This window comes from Bison bison, unplaced genomic scaffold (assembly GCF_000754665.1).
Source record: "Bison bison bison isolate TAMUID 2011002044 unplaced genomic scaffold, Bison_UMD1.0 scf7180017864198, whole genome shotgun sequence".
Taxonomy (NCBI): Eukaryota; Metazoa; Chordata; class Mammalia; order Artiodactyla; family Bovidae; genus Bison; species Bison bison.
This window is the reverse complement of record NW_011494770.1, coordinates 4,682,436-4,702,938: the sequence shown is the minus strand read 5'-3', so window position 1 is coordinate 4,702,938 and position 20,503 is coordinate 4,682,436. Positions and strand designations below refer to the sequence as shown.

The 20,503-nt window shown below is 39.2% G+C and overlaps 1 protein-coding gene across 5 annotated transcripts in view; it reads right to left on the bottom strand.

The window, feature by feature from the left end:
* The window catches only part of MAP7 (microtubule-associated protein 7), a 110,512-nt gene that overhangs the window by 27,018 nt on the left and 62,991 nt on the right, over positions 1 to 20,503 (bottom strand). For 4 of the 5 annotated variants that reach the window (XM_010844235.1, XM_010844234.1, XM_010844233.1 and 1 more), the window contains exons 4-8: positions 18,208 to 18,371; positions 16,822 to 16,939; positions 12,754 to 12,864; positions 7,070 to 7,183; positions 2,225 to 2,352 (exon numbers count right to left, since the gene is read on the bottom strand). In XM_010844235.1, the coding sequence (XP_010842537.1) occupies positions 2,225 to 2,352; positions 7,070 to 7,183; positions 12,754 to 12,864; positions 16,822 to 16,939; positions 18,208 to 18,371 (635 nt within the window). The remainder of the gene's footprint in view (positions 1 to 2,224; positions 2,353 to 7,069; positions 7,184 to 12,753; positions 12,865 to 16,821; positions 16,940 to 18,207; positions 18,372 to 20,503) is intronic. The other variant, XM_010844236.1, reaches the window with a different exon arrangement.

Here is a 20,503-nt window from a genome sequence, read left to right as displayed (position 1 = left end):
TAGGCTACTATTTAGAAAACAAAACAAATATTGCTGATGATGTGAAAAAGTGGAAGATCTTGAACCTTGTTGGTTAGAATGTCTATAAATGGTATCGTCACTATGAAAAACAGTATAGCAGTTACTTAAAAAATTAAAAATAGAATTACCATAAGATCCAACAATCAGGTCCATATTCAAAAGAACCGAAGACAGGATCTCAAAGAGATATGTGCATACCCATGTTCACAGCCATGCTATCGCAATATCTAAAAGGGAAGAAGCAACTCAAATGTCCATCAACAGATGAACAGATTAACAAGATGTGGTGTGTCAATACATGTGTGTGTATGCATTCTTAAAAAGAATGGAAATCTTGTCACATGCTACAATATGGAAGGACAGACTTAATATGCTAAGTGCGAGTAGTCAGTCACAAGAGACAAATGCAGTATGGTTTCATTCATGTGAGGTATCTAAGTGTGATCAAATTCATAGGAACAGAAAGTAAAATGGTGCTTGCCAGGAGCTGAGGGATAAGGAAATGGAAAGTTATTGCTTAGTGGGTACAGTTTCAGTTTTGCAAGATTTAAAAAGTTCTGGAGAATGGTTGCATAACAATGCAAATATACTTAACACTTTTGAACTGTGCACTTAAAAATGGCTGAGAAGGTAAATTTTGTTTTTTTGTCACAATTGAAAATTGTTTAAAAGATAAATTTCAAATTTGATCTGTCAGTCTCAGTTACATTTTCAAGTGCTTGGTTTCAATTCTGCAGTGCAGCTCTGGAATATAAATTATGTGAGTCGTTTTCTGACAGTAAGTATTTGCCTAAATATTTAATTGTAAAGAAATGAAAAGGTAGCCAATAGATCAAACACAGAAAGAAAGAGGCACGGAAAAGACAAAACAAAACTCGTGAGAAAATACAGGTAATGGATCAAGTGATGACAAATCCCTCTTATTTAATCTGTTGGAGGATTGGCTCTCACGCTTTCCTCCTGGTGTGTTAATTTTCCTTTTAATCTCTAAAAAGATATTTTTCCTTTGGTAAACACTTTTCCCTACCCAATAAGTATCCAGTGTTCAGGGCCAAAGCTGTCCTAATTGACTATTACTATTTGGCCACAGCTAGGCTTTCTGAAGCATCAATGTGCTAATGATGGTAAACTTCCCAGACTTCAAAGGTAGTTTTACTTCTGGCTTCAAGGGCTGGAGGTCTGACTCAATCGTGAATTAAACGTTGATTCCTGAAAGCTTGAGGGACTTGAAAGAAAACTGCCTATAGGCAAAGCCATCAAACTCTCACAACTCTTGAATTATCCTCAAAGGTCTAAGCAAAATCCTTTTAAGTGTCCATCAGCTTTATACATTGAACTGCTCTGGGAAGTTAAGATTGAAAAAAGCATTGTTCCAGCCTTTCATGGGTCATGCTATTACCATGAGAGAGGGGCAATGAGATCTCCTGGTTGACTGGGGGGTCCTTTAACACTAAAATACAAATGTCTACATCTTTCAACAGATGCCAAATAATACACAGCTTAAAGAAGAAGAAATATTCCTGGAGACATACAAGTGACCTCATTGCATTTACAGCATGGTGAATACTGAGGTTAGTTCAGCCACCCTGCCAGTAACAACAAGTACAAATTATATTCTTCACTTGCAAAATGTGATTCTGTAACAGAGCCCAACAGCCTTTCAAGAATTACTTAGCAGGTAATTAGTGTTTTCAAAATACTTTGTCACTATATTTTAAGATCTGGGCCTTGACACGCATTAGCTAAACAGACAAAAAGTATTTATCTTGCTTTTTGGTGAACCACATTTAGACTGCAGCCAGCTTCTGGATATGGTTGGAATAAAATGCAAAGGCAGCAGTCCAGGCCCACTTCCCCTTCAAAGCTTTTCTTACTTTCACACATAAAGTATGCCAGTATTGCACTGATTTGTTTCGAAGCACTCAGATGGCAGTCCAGCCACTCAGACATGCTTGAACAAAGAATGGTTTTCCTCTTCAAATTTAGATTTTCTGTGGGAGTAGAATCCCCAAGTGGGGAGGAAGTGTAGGGGCAGGACCACTCAGCCTGGCAGACTCAAGACTGGTGGGTGGACGTGATGATGGATGTCGGCATGGCCCGCTCTGACATCTGCATTGCACCTCAGGGCGGTGTCCACTCTGCACAACAACAGCAGACTTGTGCTCACCAGACTCACCAGGCTTGCGTCCCAAGAGCTACTCACCGCTGTGCCGTGAACAGTCCTCCTCCGCGCGGAGCCCTCGGGTGGTGTTACAAAGAATTTTGGTCGCTCCAGTGGATTTCTAGAGTGTGCAGCTCTGTAGGGCGTGATGTTGATGGGGCTGCAAGATGCTGAACGAGGACAAATGGGGATAACTAGGGTGCAGGTGATTGTTTTACACACAAGAGTGCCAGAGGAGCAGTTGAAGGAAAGCCAAAAGCGGGATCAGGACAAGGAGCAAAGCAGAGATAGAGAGAAAAGTAGGGAGAAGTGTTATTACCTAAAGGCCTCCAGAACCATCACGCTCAATTCTCCTCATGGTCCTATTTACAGTGTGTCCAAAAGGAGGGCACGTCCAAGTGAAAAATCAGGAATATATAAACTATTTGGCTATTTAAATACTTTAATTAAAGATACAGACGTCAGCCATACAGAAAGCAATGGTCTTATATTCCTATAAACAGATGGTTCTGGTAAAATGCTATATTAGTGACAGATAATTTTAAGATAAGGATTGTTTATAATCAGATTTTTCCTAATTAGCTTTCAGATGGAACAAAAGGTGGAAAGACAGCAAGTGAGCAAGCAGGCAAGCAAGATATATTGCAGCTATTTTGGGAGTAAAATTCAACAGCCAGTGGGGAAAAAAAGCAACTGAATTTTTAAAATGTTAAATGACCAAGTCTCATCAGGTGTTAAGACTTGCTACAAGAATAACTAATAATTTCCAGAAAAAAATTCTGTAAATGTTTTATCTATTTAAAAGCAAATCAAATGCATGCTTTTGGGTTTTCCCAAAAGCCAAGGCATTGGATGGTTCACAAGAAGCAGAGGAACGTATACGGAAATGGGATGTCATCATTTAAAACGGTGAAGAGAACATGAATATGTTAGAATTGCCAAAAATAAAGTTGAATTGTGAACAGCTGTTACAGTTTTACTTAAGATGAGATTTTTGTTTTGTGAAAACCACATAGTTTCTGACCTTACTTTCAAAGGAACATTGTCATTAATCAAGTGGTTGATTTTGAGTAACAATGGGGTTAAAGAAATTCACAGAACACAGGATAGGTATCAGACATTTGGGTACTAATGATCCAAGGTTCGCTTTCATATTTCATCCAGAAATCTCGTTTTCTAGGAAAATAAGACAAACATGACTACTGAAGGGAATACTATGTATCTGGACCATGTTATGACTTTACCCAACCCTCGCCATTGTAGCCACTCTTTAAAGAAACTATTACATCAACTGAATATAATAGTATTAAGTTAATAAATTCAAAACTCAAAAGTTCATAAGACAAATTCAAAGTAATCTTAATTTCAGAATTATGGTTAAAAATATGTTATTTTGGTTTATGCTATAGACAGAAAGTCCATCAAATTGCATCTTCACCCTTGTGTTCTTTTTCAGTAAATGCCTTGCAGTATCTTGTGGTTATCACTGAATGGTCAAGGCAGTGGATTGACTGGAAACGGCACTCTTTTCCCATCATCTGAAAACAGAACTCTTATTTCTTGGATAAGCTGAAACACTTTGCATTCCCTCAGTTCTCCTCAAAAGATATATGTCTTACTTGCAAACTGACATAAAGCTCTGCTTCAGACCTAAATGGTAAAGGAAGTTTCCTTTATGTTGTAAAGGAGACCCTCTCACCATTTGGCTTACTGTGATCACAGGCAAAACGATTTGAAAACTTAACCTTTTTAAAAAAAAAGAAAAAGAAAACTTAACCTTTTCTTAAGTGCCACAACAAAACACTTATCCTTCCCAGACAAGGAAAGAGTTCATTAATGCAAACCCCTTCCAATCCAATCCAATGCCTTTAAAGATGAACATCCTAGCACAAGGCACTTCTGTGGGATTTATGAGCAAGAGAGGCACACACAGCCCAGGGCACAGCCAGAGCTCATTGACTGCACAACGATCAAGAAACCCTAGATGATAGCCTTTCTCTGAGCCCATGGGCCTGACACTGAAAAAGGAATGAAGCCCAGAAATATGATTTCTTTTTCCTCTAGTGGGAAGTAATAATTTCATGGGGTATCTATGGAACATTTCCTGAGACCAGCATGGCTGTAAACCGATCTCATCATGTCATTGGTTCATTCTTTATTATAGTGCTGAGTGAATATGAAGGAAAGGAAGAAACCTACCTGACGTAGTCTATACAAAAATCCTCAAATTTAATTGTTCAAGAAATATTGTCTGGTTAATTCTAAGGAGACTACATCTCATGGAATTCATTGCTGTTCTTAACAGCAACTACTGGAAAACCTGAAACCTTTAACTCAATAGTTCTAATGATCTTGCCTTTCTGAAGGAAAAGGAAGAGCAATATTTGTTTTTTTCTCTGTAGAGTGCCCTCCATATCCCAAAGTAGTCTTATTAAACATAAAATTTCTTTTATGGAAATGTCTTTGAGCAAGCCTTCCACAATATCTGTATTTCTTTCTACTTTTGGTAGTAAGTATGCATTAATTGAACTCATTTGGATTTTCTATTTGAAATAATGGCTGCAGAGAAAAGATAATGCAGTTCATGTGGTTGATGTGCAACAGAGAGAATAACTACATGGTAGAATAATAACATTTATTAAGTGCTTACTATGTGCAGGTACTATTCTAAGCTTCTTTTTGCTTATGTTAATTCATTCAATCCTGAGCTCCAATAATCACATATATCTTAAATGTATTTTTAAAAAGTGGGCAAGGAAAAATCAACCCAAAGCAGTGGTCACAAATGAAACATATGAGACTGATTTCCAATTTTCAACTGCTCTTATTACTTGTTCTGGGAATTTACAATCACTGGACACCCTAGGGGTAAGGGAGGCTGTTTTGATCTGCTATTATAACCCTGGCTCTAGATGTAGGTCATCCTCTTGCCAATGGCAATTGGAGACAAGGTGAACTGAAGGAAAGACATTAAAAATAGGAAGACAAGAAAAAAACTCAAGGAGAGGAGTTGGAAAAATAAAAGTGATGGGAAAGTGTTTTTGACAAGATAAATGTGAGACATTAACATAAATAATTTTAAACAGAAAATTTTAAACACCACAGTTTGGGTTCATTAAATATAAGCTGTATCAATGCAATAATAGGTAACCATGATCTAAGGAAAGTATTAATAAAACAAACAAGTAAAGGCTATGTATGGCATTGCTTCACATTAAAATAAGTGACAAAAATGTATCAGTTTGTGAAAAGGAGGATGTAAAAGTTGCAAACAAGAGCCAGTTAGCAGATTAAAAAGCCCCTTGATTGAGCATAAGGACGGAAGGTGGAAAGATGGGCAAGTCAAATGGGTGGAAAATGCGGAAATGGTGTTGGAAGAGACTAGAGGAAGAGTGAAAGAATTGACAAGGTTAGTGATGACAGAAATAGCAAAGGGAGACAGTTCTGTTTTGTTTTGTTTTTTAGCTGTGAGGCAGTCCTTCACTATGAAACAACACACAGTGGAGGTTCAGGAGCACAAGAGACAAACTATCTGGATCCTCTGAAACACGACTGGAAAGCAGTTTCAAAGTGTCTTCAATTAGCTGGACACAAAGAAAAGCTGTCATGACTTGTATGTATTTACAACAAAATGGGCATAAAAATAAATTATCTTGTACTTTTTTGTCCAGAAAAATCTCAGATGCAATGTGACAGCTGACAGAAGAGTTGCTTTACAGAAAACACAGATCGCTGTGGTCCAGCTAGTTGAATGCACGATGGTACACAGAGCATCACAAGGGTGCCAAGGACAGAAGTACATGGAAGACCTAGTCCACCTCAGTGGCTCTGGTGCAAGTCACTCGTTGGCAGTCTCTTGCTTTCTACAGGAAGGTGGTAGGAATGCCTGTACTTGCTTTCTTGACTGCCTCCCAGGGGTACTGTGAGAAGTCAGGTTGATACTCGCTCACTGGGCACTATAGATGAAAGACATCATAAAACTACCAAGAGTTATTATTTAAAAAAAAAAAAGAGGGCTAGTGAACATGAAGAGGCTTGCAAAGGCAAAGCCTTTTTAAAGGGAGCTTTATGAGGAGGCAATGCAGTTTCCTACATACCAAAGATGAGGGCTGGTCACATGGATATTTGGGAAAACCTAAGTCAACTCACTGAGACACTGCCAAAAGCCTAATACGTTTCTTCCCAGCTAGGTGTAGACTATACGAACTTCTCATTAAACTAATTGGCTCATTCAGGCATGTTTTACATTTTAAAAAAGTAGAGGAGTTATAACTAATTATAATAACTAGTACTTGGCACATTTTACATATTTTCAAAGTAATGTAACAACTAAGAACACTGTAATTAGCCTTCTCCACAACTCTTAAGAGTTTTGAAAGGGTACTATTCCTCGATTACATTTAAAAGCCTAGCCCAGGGAGGATAAGTGGCTAACCCACGGCCACATTTATGAAACACTATTCTTAAATAGGCTTGTGCTTTGATATTATCCCCAAGTCCACAAAGTAGCATTCAATCTTAAATTATTTCTACCTTTGATCATCTCCTCAGACGCGAAGGCAGAAAGGAAGGGAAGGGATAGGATTTTCTAGTAACAGTTATGAACTGACAGAAGCCTCTGGAGCCACCTGATCACAGGGAGGAACAGCCTTTGTCTGCCTGGCATCTGGTGTCCAGATAAGATGCTAAGATGGAAGCGCAGAGGAACAATGCCAGGGGCATGAAACCAACACCAGCACACACATTTCCAATGCCATCCCACCAGGAGGAGGAGAAGCACACAATGGGAAGAACTGCGATGTGATTAGATGAAAATGGGGCGGCTCAGAGAGGGCTTCTAAAGGAGGACTTTACCTCACTAAGAAAGTTGCACCTTGACAGTTTTACCTGAATCTCCAGACAAGGCCGCTGTGCTTTTACTTCTGGCCAGGAACGCATGTGTGGGCGTCAGCAGTCTGTTAACCACGCTGCTCTCCCACGGGCTGAGCTGCAGGCGGCGAGCTAAACGTCACCACATAAGCGAGATGTTAGAAGCGTTCTTTCCAGGGGCGAGGCGGGTGCAAGGCATAATCCCTTTCACTTCCCAGGCCTCGGAGAGAAACCTCGATGAGAGAGGCTTGTCTGGGGAGGAAGGTGGTGCAGAGTTGGGGCAGGAGAGACTCTGCTCAGAGGAGCGGCTATTCCATAAGGTTGGCTCTCTTCAAGGTGTTAAGTCTGTGGCAGGCTCTATATTAGGTTTATGGACATGGCTTTTGCTAACCACCTGCCTATGGAGTCAACAGGTAACAAAACAGAAGAACCATTTCAAGCGGGTTTGGCATGTTTCTCTGAGTCCATCGAACCTAGCTGCCCTCACCGGGATGGGCAGCGGGCCTAAGCCATACACCTCAGCCAAAGGGTGTCCTAAGTATCCTGCATGTCAAGTTCAGCACAGGCTTGGGCAGCTTAATGTGAGACTGGAAATATGTAAATAAAGATAGAAAGGGTCTCCATTAGATTTTGCTACATCTCCATGAACTGCTACGTGGGTAACTGGGAGGGGCGGAATTAGATATAATAAAATGAAAGAGGACTCATGTAAAGTTCTGTATTAGAACTTTTGTTTTCCCCATTCAGCAAGCAGGTTCTTGCCTGGTTTGGCAAGAACATAAAACTTTTGATGGAGGATAAGGATAAAGCTGAACATAAAATTAAGATCAGATCAGATCAGTCGCTCAGTCGTGTCTGACTCTTTGCAACCCCATGAATCGCAGCACGCCAGCCTCCCTGTCCATCACTAACTCCCGGAGTTCACTCAGACTCATGTCCATCGAATCAGTGATGCCATCCAACCATCTCATCCTCTGTCGTCCCCTTCTCCTCCCGTCCCCAATCCCTCCCAGCATCAGAGTCTTTTCCAATGAGTCAACTCTTCGCATGAGGTGGCCAAATTAAGATAGAAAAGCCAAAATCCAACATAACCATAATGGTGGAAATTACTAGTGGGTTTGTGAAGAATCCAGAAAATAAATTTAAAATGATACAATGCAGTAGAGGCCCAAATTGTACTGGGGCTTCGCAAGACCACTGTTAGGAAATGAATGCTAATTACAATTAAATTACTTCGCTTATGCTATTACCTTCCAGTAATGGTCTATGAAAATACAGGAGCTACTTTCCAAAGATATCAGGAAAGAAGCTTGCAAAATCCTATAAATACCACTAAAATAAAGTGATCATATAGACTTGACCCTTGAACAACACAGCCTGAACTACACAAGTTCACTGACAGGTGGATTTTTCCCACTAAGTATACTGTTGGCCCTTGGTGTTCATGGATGCAGAACCTGCAGATGCAGAGGGCTCACTATGGGGCTCAAGCCCTTGAGGGTCTGGGTGTCTGTAGCAGTTCCTGGAACTAACCTCCCGTGGATACCAAGAGAGGTCTGTATATTTTAGAACATACTCCCAAATCATTTATAAAAATCTTTAAAACTGTCTAAACCTGACAAGTCTACTCTGTTCTACACCACAAACAGCAGGTGCAAGTCCTCTGGCCTCTGGAGCAACTATTCTTATAATAATTTTTTATATATGTTATATTTTAAAGAAATGACTTCTAACTTGCAGAAAATTAATTTTAGTTAATAGAAGCCATCCAGTGTTAAAGGTTGTTATAAAAAATATCTGCTATTTCAAAGGGAGGTACCAACCTCCAATAAGTACCTTAATTACCTGACTTTATTTTAAAAGAGTAGCCATTTTGATCAGGCACTGGAGAATTTAAGAATTAGTGAATAGTTTATTAGATTTTCTGGGTTTTGGGGGGAGAGTCTTCATGGTTAAATTAAACCTTATCTATTGATATGAAGACATAAATAAACATCTGTTATAAAAACTATTATAATACAGTTGGTAGAATGCACAATAGGATAAGTGCCATTATAAGCTGCAGTATGTGTGTGTGTGTGTGTGTGTGTGTGTATCAACAGAACATAATCTAAAAATGTAATCTAAAATTAGAATACATTCAGAGAATTAAATCAGTGGGGAAAGTAATTAGAATTAAAATCCTCAACAGAATTGTAATTTCAGTAGATGATAAAGAAGAGGTGAATCCTTCCTTTTCTTAGATAAACTCTGTAGAATAAATGACTCAAAACTGCAGAGATGGTCTATCATTGAAAAGATATGTCTGCTTTTTTCTCCTTGATTAAGAAGCTCTATTGCTCTATTTCTGTTTCGTCTTTAAGGCATCAACCAAAGAATCCGCTTCAAATGAAGATCATTAAACACCCTCTTTGACTTGGGTTTAAAGCAAATCCAAAGAGATTTAATAACTTTGAAACTCTAAATGAAAGATGTTGCTAGGAGAAATATGTTTCCAGTTCTACCATATTCTTACTATACTATGCCCTGAGCAAGCAAGAGAGAAACAGATCTCTTCCACCATAAGATAAATTTTTAGTAAAGGTTAGTACAGGAGAGTTACTTTTTAAATTTTTTTCTACCCAGAAGGGCCTGATCTTGAGATAAGCTGCTGAAGGAAAAGGTATTAATTTTCATGAACAACTATAGTATTGATCCTCCTTAAGCAGTTAAAATGAGATATTGACAATTTCCTTAATAGACAATCTGGTCCAAGGGGGCAACTAAACATTACAGATATTTGTGCTGCCCTGTTCCTCCACAAGCAGAAATCACTATTTAGTTCCTAATGATGGGTGCCAGGTAGAAATCAGGCACATATTGTTACATCCTGAAATGCTCTATGAAATCTTCCATTTTTTTTTTATATGATGGCACAAAAAACCCATTCTCAGGCCAAACAGAACATGCGGGCAGAATTCAGCTTTAGGCCCACCCCCATGTCCTCTAATCTAGACTATGGGGAAAAAAAATGTATGGACTAATTTCCAGCTAGGAGTAGCCAATTTCCTTATTTTTTTTCAAATGTTCTGTCTTCCTTGAGGGGGGAAAAATGGTGAAGAAGGAAGCTTAATAATAAACACTTTTCATGCAAAAATTCCCAGTGGCAATATTGTCTCTGTTGTAGCAATTACAGAAATCTTTAGTAATCAGGGGTTTCCTTTAACTAGGGTCATTTTATCAGTCTCTGTAACTCTACATCCAGGTGTGATAATCAAAATATTTAAAAACTGATGGGGCTAGTAGGTAACACTCTTTAACCCCTTTAGCTCTGGAGGGCCTGGGGAAGCACAGCTTGGGGAAGCACAGCTTGGGGAAGTGGATATTTACCAACTCGTATGGAAATATTCCAGCATTTTGAATAACTAGCAGAGCACTTCAGTTGAATGTCAACTTTGATAGTATCAGCGCTTCAATTTAACATCACCTTTAAGGCCTGTGCTGTAGGGCTGAGAAAGCTCAAACAATCTAGTAATGGTGTACACTCTCTAAGGACCAGACTGTAAAAGCCTCTAATAATTTGATAAGAATGCTTTCTACTTTGATAATAAAGCATAATTGAATTTAACAAATAGATAGCAGAAAAATTATACTAACTAAATTACTTAGAAATCTCAAATTAGCAAAGTTCAAATGCAGATTTTTATTCTCATTAAAAGACAGAGCCTTCTCACTGTGCTACTGAGTGTTCTGCCTAACTTAAGAAAAATTGCTTCCTGAACCACATGGGAGCCTCTGGATGAACCAGACTTTTCTTCCAGGCTGACCTCACCAGTTAAACCAGGACTGGGTCACAGTTCTTTTGATAAGAGGGCAGAGACGTGGAACCCGCAGATTTAGTGCTGTCCTCCTCATCCTTTTAGTTCAGCTTGGCATCAGGTTTTACAGACCTGTACCATGATTCAGGGGGCAATTTCCTGGCTCCAGCTAGTCACTGCTTGCAGAACTTTCCCTGACCCTTGACCTCACCCAAAGGCAGAGCGGACGGAGTCAGGAGTAATCTAAGGAAGGCCATCCATGAAGGAGAGAACTGCAGAGGCAGCCCAGCAACAACATGCATTGGGAGCTGGCGATCTCTGCTCTAACCCCTCTTCTCTGTGATTAACCTGCCAGTTATGAAGTCAGGCCCTTCATCTCTCAGGGACTCTGCCATCCAGTCGAGCCATCCAAATTGTTCCCAGTTCTAAGATCCGATTACTTCAGACTATTCAATCAGATACTGTCACGTGTCAGATACTAGCTGACACAGTACTGTCATTCCATAGAAGTGTGGATAGAATACTGGTCGGTTTATCCCCGCTCCCAACATTGCCCCAATTTTAGCTACGGAATCAATAAGCAAGGTTTAACTGAAAATTACTGTGAAATCCCAATTATGGTTTGTTTTATATCCGTGTTCACAAAAATATAAAATTCAAGTGCTAAGTGGCCAGTTCCAAAGAAAAGAGGAATAGACAACTGCTAAGAACAGTATCTATATTTTACACTAAGGGAATTGGCTTGAAAATAAAGGCTACTTATGAAAGGAGCTTCAATTCATAATACTTTTCCCTAACATATAAAAGGCCATCTAATACCAATGATTTAGGCAAACTAGGTTAAAGAAAAGATTTAGGTTAAAAGGCAAGAATTGGAAGTTGTTCAAACATTTACTGTTTTAAGAGATTAATTCTAACATCAACACATTATATTATACATTACAATGACACCGTAACTTTTATACAATACAAAATATACAAATACACATGCACACATATAGAACATGCACACATTACAATCTTTTTTAAAGACTATAAACACTTCAAAACCAATCAGTTTCTTAATAAAGCACTCAAAAAAACCACAATTTGTTACTTTCAAAGAGTGTTTTTATATTGCACAATAATTCTTTGGTTTGTCAAATTTAAAATTGTTTTAGTTATGTAAAACAAGTAGCTTATCTTAAAAGCTTGATTTTTCATTCTATGATATATATGTAGAATGAAACTTTACTTTTATAAGTAACTCAGCATTCATGTACTGTAAATCCATGGGATGAATAAAACTCAAAATTCAAATAAAATGTTAACTGGAGGACTATGAATATTGAAATTTTTAGGAGGCTTACATAATGATATTCTTAAAGTTGGGCCATATTCCTTTAAATGAATGGACACCAAAAAAACCAGTCACACACACAAGAAATGCAGTAAGAAAGGTTTGGTTAAAGGAAAAATAAGTTAGCAAAATGAAATCTGCCAACATGAATCATTTAAAAAGATTTTTTAGAACGTTAATGCCTGGAATTCCCCAAGTACAGATGAAAAGTCAAAGACAATCTGATTGAAATGAAATAAATGTTCATAACAGATTATTAGCATGTTGGTGGATAAGTGGGTGATTTCTGGAGCTGTAAACTCCTGTACTAAAAACTTGAGAGAAGCACCGCTTTTCATCACTGCTAAATGCAATCATTCAGCCAAGTTCTAAAATGAGAAATGTTCTTGTCGCAAGGAAAATGCTGCTCAGACGTTTATTGCTTTTTTACTCTGAAGTTTTTTTCTTCCTATTTAAGAAACGTAGGGAAAGCAACTTCAGATGCTTATTCTTAGCTGTAAACATCCAGAAAATAAAAGCATTAAGGAAATAACAGAACACTTTTTTTGTTTTCCTTTTGACTGTACCTCTATCTGGAGAATTTAGTAAAGTTGCAGATGAAGAGGAGAGCCGCTTGCTAATGACGGGATCAACATGTTTCGAAAGATTCATGGTGGAAACTGACCGCCTGTCTGGATCTAAAACAAATGGAGATAATGCTAATTGACAGCCAGCATGCAGGATTGCAATTTCCTAGTTCACTGATGGAAGGAAAAACTAGGATTGGATGCTTTCAGCTCTATGGCTAGATCTTTACTATAGCACAGTTTTCTAAGTGGACATTTTAAGGTAACTTAAAGGCTAGAAATAATACTCATTTTTCTTATAGGAAAATAAAAATATTAAAGAACTATTCAGTTCACCAGTTTGTCAGCCAGGGAAATTCAAGCATATGGTTACAATACAACAAACGGAGGAAGACCAAAGGAAAACCAGTGGCGGGCAACGAAAATGACGGAGGCAGCCCATGCAGCAAAAGCGGGTCTACAAGAGGGAACGCCTTCATCATTTCCCAAAGGAGAAACAATGCGGCAGTAATAGTGCTGGTGAGATAGAATGCAAACACCAGGGTCTGTGCATCTGCTGATACTTTTGCTTGTAGAGTCATTTTACAAGGGCACTAAAGTGCACTATAGAAAAACATTAATCAGAAACAAAAAAAAAGCAACACTGCAGGTGCGGAAAGGATGGCCCCTAGAGCATTTCTTTTTAAAAAATCTACTAATGACCACCTCTGTGTGCCTAGATCACAGAGATGAGTGTGGTTTATAGACACATTATAGAATCAGCCCACAAACTTGCCAAACAATATGGTGGCCATGCAAAGACAATCAGAATTAAGTTTATTAATAACATTCTTATTGCTGCTGGATAATTTTAGAGTAATTCTTCAAGTTAGAAGAGAAATAATAGCTGTATAAAAGGGAAGAATCAACTCTGATGGTTTGCCCTCTGAACAGCAGACCAAGCTGTAACCACGCTCATTAGTGTACATCACATTTCCTGAATACAAGTGCGTATAATGAAAGTCTAAAAAAAACCTCATTATTTTATTTATTTAGGATGCAGGGAGTTGTTCTGATCTATATTAGCCAAAGTTAAAGGACTCCTGATGTATTTTGTTTTATTTTCTATGGTCAGCTTCTTCTAAAACTGAACACAAACCAACATATTCCTTGTGGGAGAGACCTTCGAACCCTGTTCCCACATGTCTAAACTACCCCTGGGAGTAAATATGTTAAACTTTCTTCCCCAGAATAATCACTGGTGGCTATTACTTACAGTGTACAGGGGATAAGCATGTCTTCCACCAACATCAGATATTCCTGTCTTCTACAGGGACTCATCTTTACAGTTGAAGCAATTAAAAAATTTTTAATTTATTGACATATCATTGATTTATGTGAAGTGATTTAATCATCAAAAGAAAAAAACCAAACATCATTTCTGTGACTCAAATTCACACTTAATGGATGGGCTCTTAAGGGAATCCTAACAAAGAAAAGACTTAGGGTAAAATGTCAAAAGAAACAATGACAAAATGGGAGGTTTAAGGACACAAAGAAGGATAAGGAAAGTTATTTCCAGGACATTTCATAGCAATACATTGTCTGATATTGCTTTATATGTTCAGTTTCAGTTGGGGGGAAATAGTGTCTATATGCAGGCCTATTACACATAATTAAATTTATGGAGATAAAATATGTATTTATTATATTACTTAACAAATAAGAATCTTTATTTTCCCTCTCTGAACAAAACACAAATTCACAAAAGGATTTAAGAATTGGATTAAAAAGTATAGTCTTTACAAAGCAGGGCTAGCTGACGTGGGAACAGTCAGACAACACATTGATTTGATCTAGATTAAAGTTAATTTCCAGGATTTGTTTGCTGTGTCTACCACAAGTTAGCATTGTTGTGAAGTAAGGAGTAGGCAAAATGAGCAAGACCTGGTTACTGCTCTTGAGATCTTGGCAAATCAGTCTGACCATTGAGAATTTTGGTAAATTCTCATTATTTTCAAACTTCTCTATTATAGGAGCTGCTGCTGCTGCTAAGTCACTTCAGTCGTGTCTGACTCTGTGTGACCCCACAGACAGCAGCCCACCAGGCTCCCCCATCCCTGGGATCCTCCAGGCAAGAACACTGGAGTGGGTTGCCATTTCCTTCTCCAATGCAGGAAAGTGAAAAGTAAAAATGAAGTCGCTCAGTCGTGTCCGACTCTTAGCGACCCCATGGACTGCAGCCTACCAGGCTCCTCCGTCCATGGGATTTTCCAGGCAAGAGTACTGGAGTGGGGTGCCATTATAGGAGCAATATTCTCCAATTCACAGCCCTAATAAAAAAGTGATTTATCCAACAGCTCACAAATACAACTTTGAGTGGCAATAACAGAGGTCATATATTGAACTCTAAGCATGGAAGCAAGAAGTAAAGCTAAGTAACTTGACATCCCCTCAAAAATGTTGGAGGGAATTCCCTGGGAGGCCAGTGGCTAGGGCTCCCAGCTTCCACTGCAGTGGGTATGGATTTGATCTCTGGTCGGAGGAACTAAGATACTGCGTGTCACACACTGCAGCTAAAAAAAGAAAAGCTTGAAAGTCTGCACAGGTTTACCTGTTTAACAGGCACATGTAAAACATGAAGCCACACAAAAGTAAAATAAGGAAGGTTATAAAAGCATATACCACGATGACTTTTTTGCATGGAACAAATATGCAAAATTATACCTAGAATGAAATATCACATGTAAATGATCCTTATGACCACAGATTTGATGTGCCCCACTGCAAATACAACTGGGTCATGACGAGCCAAGAAGGAAAAAACAAATTTGATTCACTGCATAGGAAAGAAAGTTGTGGCAATATGCTTTTAGATTTTTTTAAATGATGAGGTTATAGAAGATACACTGAATGTTAGGAATGAAAGGGATAGAGAAAACAAACAAAAATCCATAGTTACTTATATGAAAACTGAAAGTTACAATAGCTGTACTGATGGAGGCAGAGTGAAATAAAGCCAAACTGGATGTACTTTGACCTCAGGTGATTTATCAGTGAAAAAACATTTTCTTTAAGGTTTTATCCAAAATGATCATTTAAAGAGAAAGTAAGCATATCACCGGTAATTACTTTATTTCAATACCTTTAAGTCACCCGAGTTATACTATCAACACTTGAGAAACACTGTGCCATGTCCCAGATCTAGGTCTATGCAGTAGGATATTAAGCATGCATTATGACTAAGGCGGCAATGGTTCAGCTAGTGATGAACTGGCCCTAGTCTGAGGTGCTAGCTACAGGTCAGGCGATCAGCAAATCACAAGGAGGTCAGTACCAGGTTTTCTAGTACCACCAAAAGTTGTGAAGTGGTGGTCCAGGCCTGCTAAATCGAGAAAGGTGAATGATGATTCAACAAAACCACCTGGGGACAGAATGTAAGACAATGATTTTCCAAAGTAAATTAAAAAAAAAAAAAAAAAAAAGCTTATTAGACTCACACATATGAAACTGACACACTACATAAAATTCAAGGTGTATTGAATTTACAGTACAAAAATAAGGCCTTTCACTAAGTCCAAATTTTAGGATTTTTAGTCAATTTAAGTACAAGGAATCACGTGGACATTCACTACTATTTCTAGCTTCAGAAATCTGCACTTCCTCTTGCAGAGCCTTTGTGTTCCATATACTTTAGGATCAGAATACATAAGCTCATAGGATTGATTCTGAACTGCAACAGTGCTAGGATTCTCCCAGAAAAAAAGGCAAAACTGGTTAACCCATTCCGTAATCTTGAAACCCCTATGCAAATAAATTACCAAAATAATGTAGAACTGAAAATAGTTGCTGAGAAAAATTGCACAGATTTCTGTTTCTTTAAAGAACTTTGTAACAAATGAGAAAAGCAGGGAGGGAGGGGACCTTATCTTCTTATCTCCATCACCCTCTTATCCTCAAACAGTAGAAGCATCATTTCATTGTAGCTTAATTATTTATGCAGGTTTTTTTAAACAGAGTAAAAAAGTAACTGTGACTTTAACTGTGATTTAAAAAATAATGATTTTGGAAAGAGGCTTCTCCATTTACCTGTGTTGTGGATGCTCGGGCTCCCATGGAGAGCACCTCCCCATGACCACCGGTTTTGTTTCTGTTTTGGCTTCTGGCTCCTCTCCATTGTACGTCGCACAACGGCTTCATGACGTTCCTTTAAATGGAACAGAGGAGCTGATGATAAGATTCTACCTGGTTGTTGGAGGATTCTTCAACTTAAGGCAGAGTGGGGTGAGAGGTACTACTTAAATTTCAACCTTAATACTCCTAATACTCAGAAGATTCCTAAACTCTACACTTTAAGGTGAGAGTAGTACTATCAACATGGGGGTGGGTGGGTGGTGATTATTAGGTTCCAGCTGATAAAGCCCTTGGCATACAGCAGGTACTTAAAAAAAGGACTATTACTATTACCACTGACTTCCCAGGTGGCGCTAGCAGTAAAGAACCTGCCTACAAATGCAGGAGTCGTGAGACGCAGGTTCCATCCCTGGGTCAGGATATCTGCTGGAGGAGGGCGTGGCAACCCACTCCATATTCTTGCCTGGAGACTCCCATGGACAGTGGAGCCTGGTGGGCTACAGCCCATAGGGTCACAAAGAGTCAGACATGACTGAAGCATCTTAGCACACTGCAGGGAGTGTGATGCTTTTCCATCAACTCACATAAGCCCATAGCACAGGTCTTAGTTTAAGCAGACGTGTAACACATGTGGTTCTGTATTTAAAAACAGAATCTAGAATCTGAGGATGTGGGTAATCCCAACCCACAATTTAATGGACTGTATGACTTTGTGTGACTTAGCTATTCTGAGTCTAAAGCTTCATTTCCACAGAAAGTGGTAACACTCAAAGGTTGAGTAAGAGTTAAATGAGATAACTGATGTGGAAATATTTATAAATGGTAAAGCCCTACAGAAATCCAGTTGCTGGGATTAACACTTCAGCATGCATGAAGTAAGCATAAATAAGTTATAGGTCCAGACCGGAGAAATGAGTTTTTAAAGGTCTTGTGGAAACAATGACAATCACATCATTCTCAACCTGATTTCCACACCACAACCTCCCTAGAAACTATGAAAGTCAGAGTTGCTGAGTCATGTCTGACTGTGACCCCACGGACTATAGCCGGCCAGGCTCCTCTGTCCATGGAATTTTCCGGCCAAAATACTGGAGCAGGTAGCCATTCCCTTCTCCAGCGGATCTTCCTGACCCAGGGATTGAACCCACATCTCCCGCATTGCAGGTGGATTCTCTACTGTCTGAGCCACCAGGGAAGCCCGTAGAAACTATGACTGCTGGTAAATCTGCTGCCTCAGACATTCTAGCTGTGCATCATGGCGCCTCAGTGGGAAGCTTCACAGTTAATGTGCTGTTTTTGAAACAGACGTGCCTCCCACGTGTCCCCAGGACAGCATCTCACCTTGTCCTCCTCGAGCCTCTGCCGTCGCTTCTCCTCCACGGCAGCCCTCCGCCGTTCCTCTTTCAGCCTCTGCTCTTCTAGCTTCTTCTTCCGCTCCTCCAGGTGCTTCTCGTAGTGTTGCCTGGCCCGCTCTTCTCTCTCTAACCAGACGATTTCTCTAGCAGCTTCAGGAGGAAAAACAAGGGAAACCAAACACAGGCAAGTTTAAAACCTTAACAGTTGGGGATGTAGAAGTGGCCCACATTTAACAAACATGGATGGGGTCTTTGGTTTTTATTAACCAACCATGGCCTGTGCTTTCCTCAAATTTTCAGGGAAAAAAATACTACTGTTGATTTTGAGCATAATTTAATATGCAAACAATGAGGCGGAAGAAGGTGCACTTAATTCTATTCTTTGGGAACTGGAACAGCCCTCCAGTTTGGTACATTATTACTGCAGAAGAAGGCATGCATCACATACTCTAGCCTCAAAGCTGATAGCAATATGATACTCTCAAACCCAGCAGCACCATCTGTCTCTCTCTTATTAAAATATGTGATATCCTTCAGATCGAAAGCCTATAACTTCCTTTCAACATAGCATTGGTTCTGCAAATGTTAAAAGGATTTGGGAGAGTGGATATGTGTATATGTAAAACTGATCGACTTTACTATACAGCAGAAACTAAAACAACATTGTATATCAACTATATTCCAATCCCCAAGTGGCACTAGTGGTTAAAAAAAAAAACAAACAAAACCCGCCTGCCAATGCAGGAAACATACAAAATGTGGATTTAGTCCCTGGGTTGGGAAGATCCCCGGGAGGATGGCATGGCAACCCACTCTAGTATTCTTGCCTGGAGAATTCCATGGACAGAGGAGCCTGGAGGACTACCATCCACCGGGTTGCAGAGTCGGACACGACTGAAGTGACTTAGCATCAGTTCAGTTCAGTTGCTCAGTAGTGTCTGACTCTTTGCAACCCCATGAATTGCAGCACGCCAGGCCTCCCTGTCCATCACCAACTCCTGGAGTCCATCCAAATCCATGTCCATGGAGTCGGTGATGCCATCCAACCATCTCATCCTCTGTTGTCCCCTTCTCCTCCTGCCCTCAATCTTTCCCATCTTCAGGGTCTTTTCAAATGAATCAGCTCTTTGCATCAGGTGGCCAAAGTATTGGAGTTTCAGCTTCAACATCAGTGCTTCCAATGAACACCCAGGACTAATCTCCTTTAGAATGGACTGGTTGGATCTCATTGCAGTCCAAGGGACTTTCAAGAGTCTTCTCCAACACCACAGTTCAAAAGCATCAATTCTTCGGCACTCAGCTTTCTTTACAGTCCAACTCTCACATCCATACATGACTACTGGAAAAACCACAGCCTTGACTAGACAGACCTTTGTTGACAAAGTGATGTCTCTGCTTTTTAATATGCTGTCTAGCATACACACCAATAAAAATTAATTAAAAAAAAATATTTGGGAGAAAATTCCAAAGATTGGTACTTGATGAAAGATACGCCTCATGGGCATATTGCACTGAGTCAGCAAAAGGTTGTGAGGGATCAAACGAGCAGCCGACCTTGTCTCTGAATTGCTCCTAATCTATTTAGGCATATACAGCTCAAAAAATATTGTTTAATGGATGGACTTAGGGAGTGTCATACTGAGTGAAGTGAATCAGACAGAGAAGGAGAAGTATCATATAACATCCCTTAGATGTTGAATCTAAAAAGAAATGATACGAATGAACTTACAAAACAGAAGGAGACTCACAGACTTAGAAAATGAACTTATCGTTGCCAGAGGGGAGGGATAGTTAGGGAGGTTGGGAAGGTCATATGCACACTGCTGTATTCAAAATGGATAACCAACAAGGACCTATTGTATAGCACATGGAACTCTTCTCAATGTTCTGTGCCAGCCTGGATGGAAGAGGGGTTTGGGGAAGAATGGATACATGTGTATGTATGGCTGAGTCCCTTTGCTGTTCACCTGAAACTACCACAACATTGTTAACTGGCTATACCTCAACACGAAATAAAAAGTTTACAGTCTGAAAAAAAATAAAATCTATATGACCTTAAAAAAATATCATTTAATGATGGAATGCTTCCTTTCTTCTTTACATATACATGTACTTTCCTCATTTCCGGGCACAAAACTTTTTTTTTTAAATATGATGCTTCCTTCAGCCATGATAGCTAAACACGTATTTAATGTGAGTTATTAATATTGTAGGCAAAAATATCCAAACAAAGTATAGAGCATAAACCTGGAGGGCACTACATGGTATATAAATTAAAATGT